At 58.1% G+C, this 1,553-nt stretch overlaps 1 protein-coding gene across 1 annotated transcript in view; it reads right to left on the bottom strand.

Moving 5' to 3' along the window:
• The window catches only part of Ttll9 (tubulin tyrosine ligase like 9), a 36,439-nt gene that overhangs the window by 4,662 nt on the left and 30,224 nt on the right, over positions 1 to 1,553 (bottom strand). Inside the window, exon 12 of the mRNA XM_055618036.1 lies at positions 859 to 1,055. Coding sequence (XP_055474011.1) covers positions 859 to 1,055 — 197 coding nt within the window. The remainder of the gene's footprint in view (positions 1 to 858; positions 1,056 to 1,553) is intronic.

The raw sequence follows: 1,553 nt of genomic DNA, 5'->3' as shown, positions 1-1,553 counted from the left end.
GCAGAGCAGTGGGGGAGGGCAGAGCAGTGGGGAGGCAGAGCAGTGGGAGGGGGCAGGGCAGTGGGAGGGGGCAGAGCAGTGGGGAGGCAGAGCAGTGGGAGGGGGCAGAGCAGTGGGGGAGGGCAGAGCAGTGGGGGGGCAGAGCAGTGGGGAGGCAGAGCAGTGGGGGAGGGCAGAGCAGTGGGGAGGCAGAGCAGTGGGGAGGCAGAGCAGTGGGGGAGGGCAGAGCAGTGGGGGGGCAGAGCAGTGGGGGAGGGCAGGGCAGTGGGGGGAGGGCAGGGCAGTGGGGGAGGGCAGAGCAGTGGGGGGAGGGCAGGGCAGTGGGGGAGGGCAGAGCAGTGGGGGGAGGGCAGGGCAGGGCAGGGGGGAGTGCTGTGAAGTGCTGTCCCCTGGAAGGCTGGAGCCTTTGCTGTCTCCAAGTCAGCATGGCTGTGGTTTCCTACATGAGATCCTCAAAGACTGGACCCACTCAGTCCTTGTGAAAGGTGACGAGGGCTCGCATGGCCTCCCCTGAGATGGGGGCTTGCTCTTCCTCAGTGGTGCCACTGCTGGTGAATTCCTGTTCTCTTGAAACTGGTTAGAATGCTCCTAAGGGCAAAGTAACCCCACTTCAACTCCTAGTTTCCCCAGCTAGACTTGGGTAGAACTGTCTCTCTCTCCCTCTCTCTCTCTCTCTCTCTCTCTCAGAAGCCCCCATTTACACACTGGCAAACTGAGGCACAGAAAAGGGAAGCATGTCTGACTTTGCACAGCTAGGAAGCAGCAGAGCTGGGATTCAAACATGCTGGTCAGCAGTGGGATATGCATAGCCCGTCATGACCCACCCCGCCCTGGCCCTCTGGGCCAGCGCCCACTTACGGCTTGAGGTCCTGGTCAATGAGGATGTCGTAGCCGTACAGCTCAAAGCAGTGCTTATCGCTGATGATGACCTTCTGCACGCTCTGCAGGCTCTTGATGAAGATGTTGTCCATGTCATGGAAGAGCGTCTCCACCGCCTCGGGACCGTGCTTGGATGCCAGGTACTGCCGGAAGCGCTGGAGCATCCACTTGCAACCCTGAGGCCCAGGCAGTCGGGTTGGGGGAGAGGTCCAGTTGCCTGGGGCCCACCTGATGATCATGAGCCCATTCACAGGGCTCCTCAAGCCTGGCGGGAGGGCTCTATGTGAGCCCTGGGATTAGGAAGCTTGGGTGTGCACTCACTCTAGAGTAGGGATCTACATAGCTAAAATGTCAGGAAATGTCTCTGGGCCGTGGCCTGCAGCTGGCTTCTCCTGGTCGAGTGCACTGGTAGCCTCTTAGGGCCAAAAGGCAACCAGCAAGCTTCTGCTCCCAGGATTATGTGATGTAAGGCAAACCAAGGGGAGGGAAAAGGTGAGAGGAAGTGTGACCTGGGAGCTCACTCATCCACGCCCCCTGGTTTGGCCCTTAACTCTAAGAAGTCTGAGAATTCTATAGACTTTCAGGCTATCATATGGATTGGTGATAAATAGGTGGATGTACATGACTGATAGATAGATAGATAGATAGATAGATAGATAGATAGATAGATAGAT

Source organism: Psammomys obesus, unplaced genomic scaffold, assembly GCF_907164565.1.
Source record: "Psammomys obesus unplaced genomic scaffold, mPsaObe1.curated_primary_1811, whole genome shotgun sequence".
Classification (NCBI taxonomy): domain Eukaryota; kingdom Metazoa; phylum Chordata; class Mammalia; order Rodentia; family Muridae; genus Psammomys; species Psammomys obesus.
This window is presented reverse-complemented; position numbering and strand designations above follow the sequence as displayed.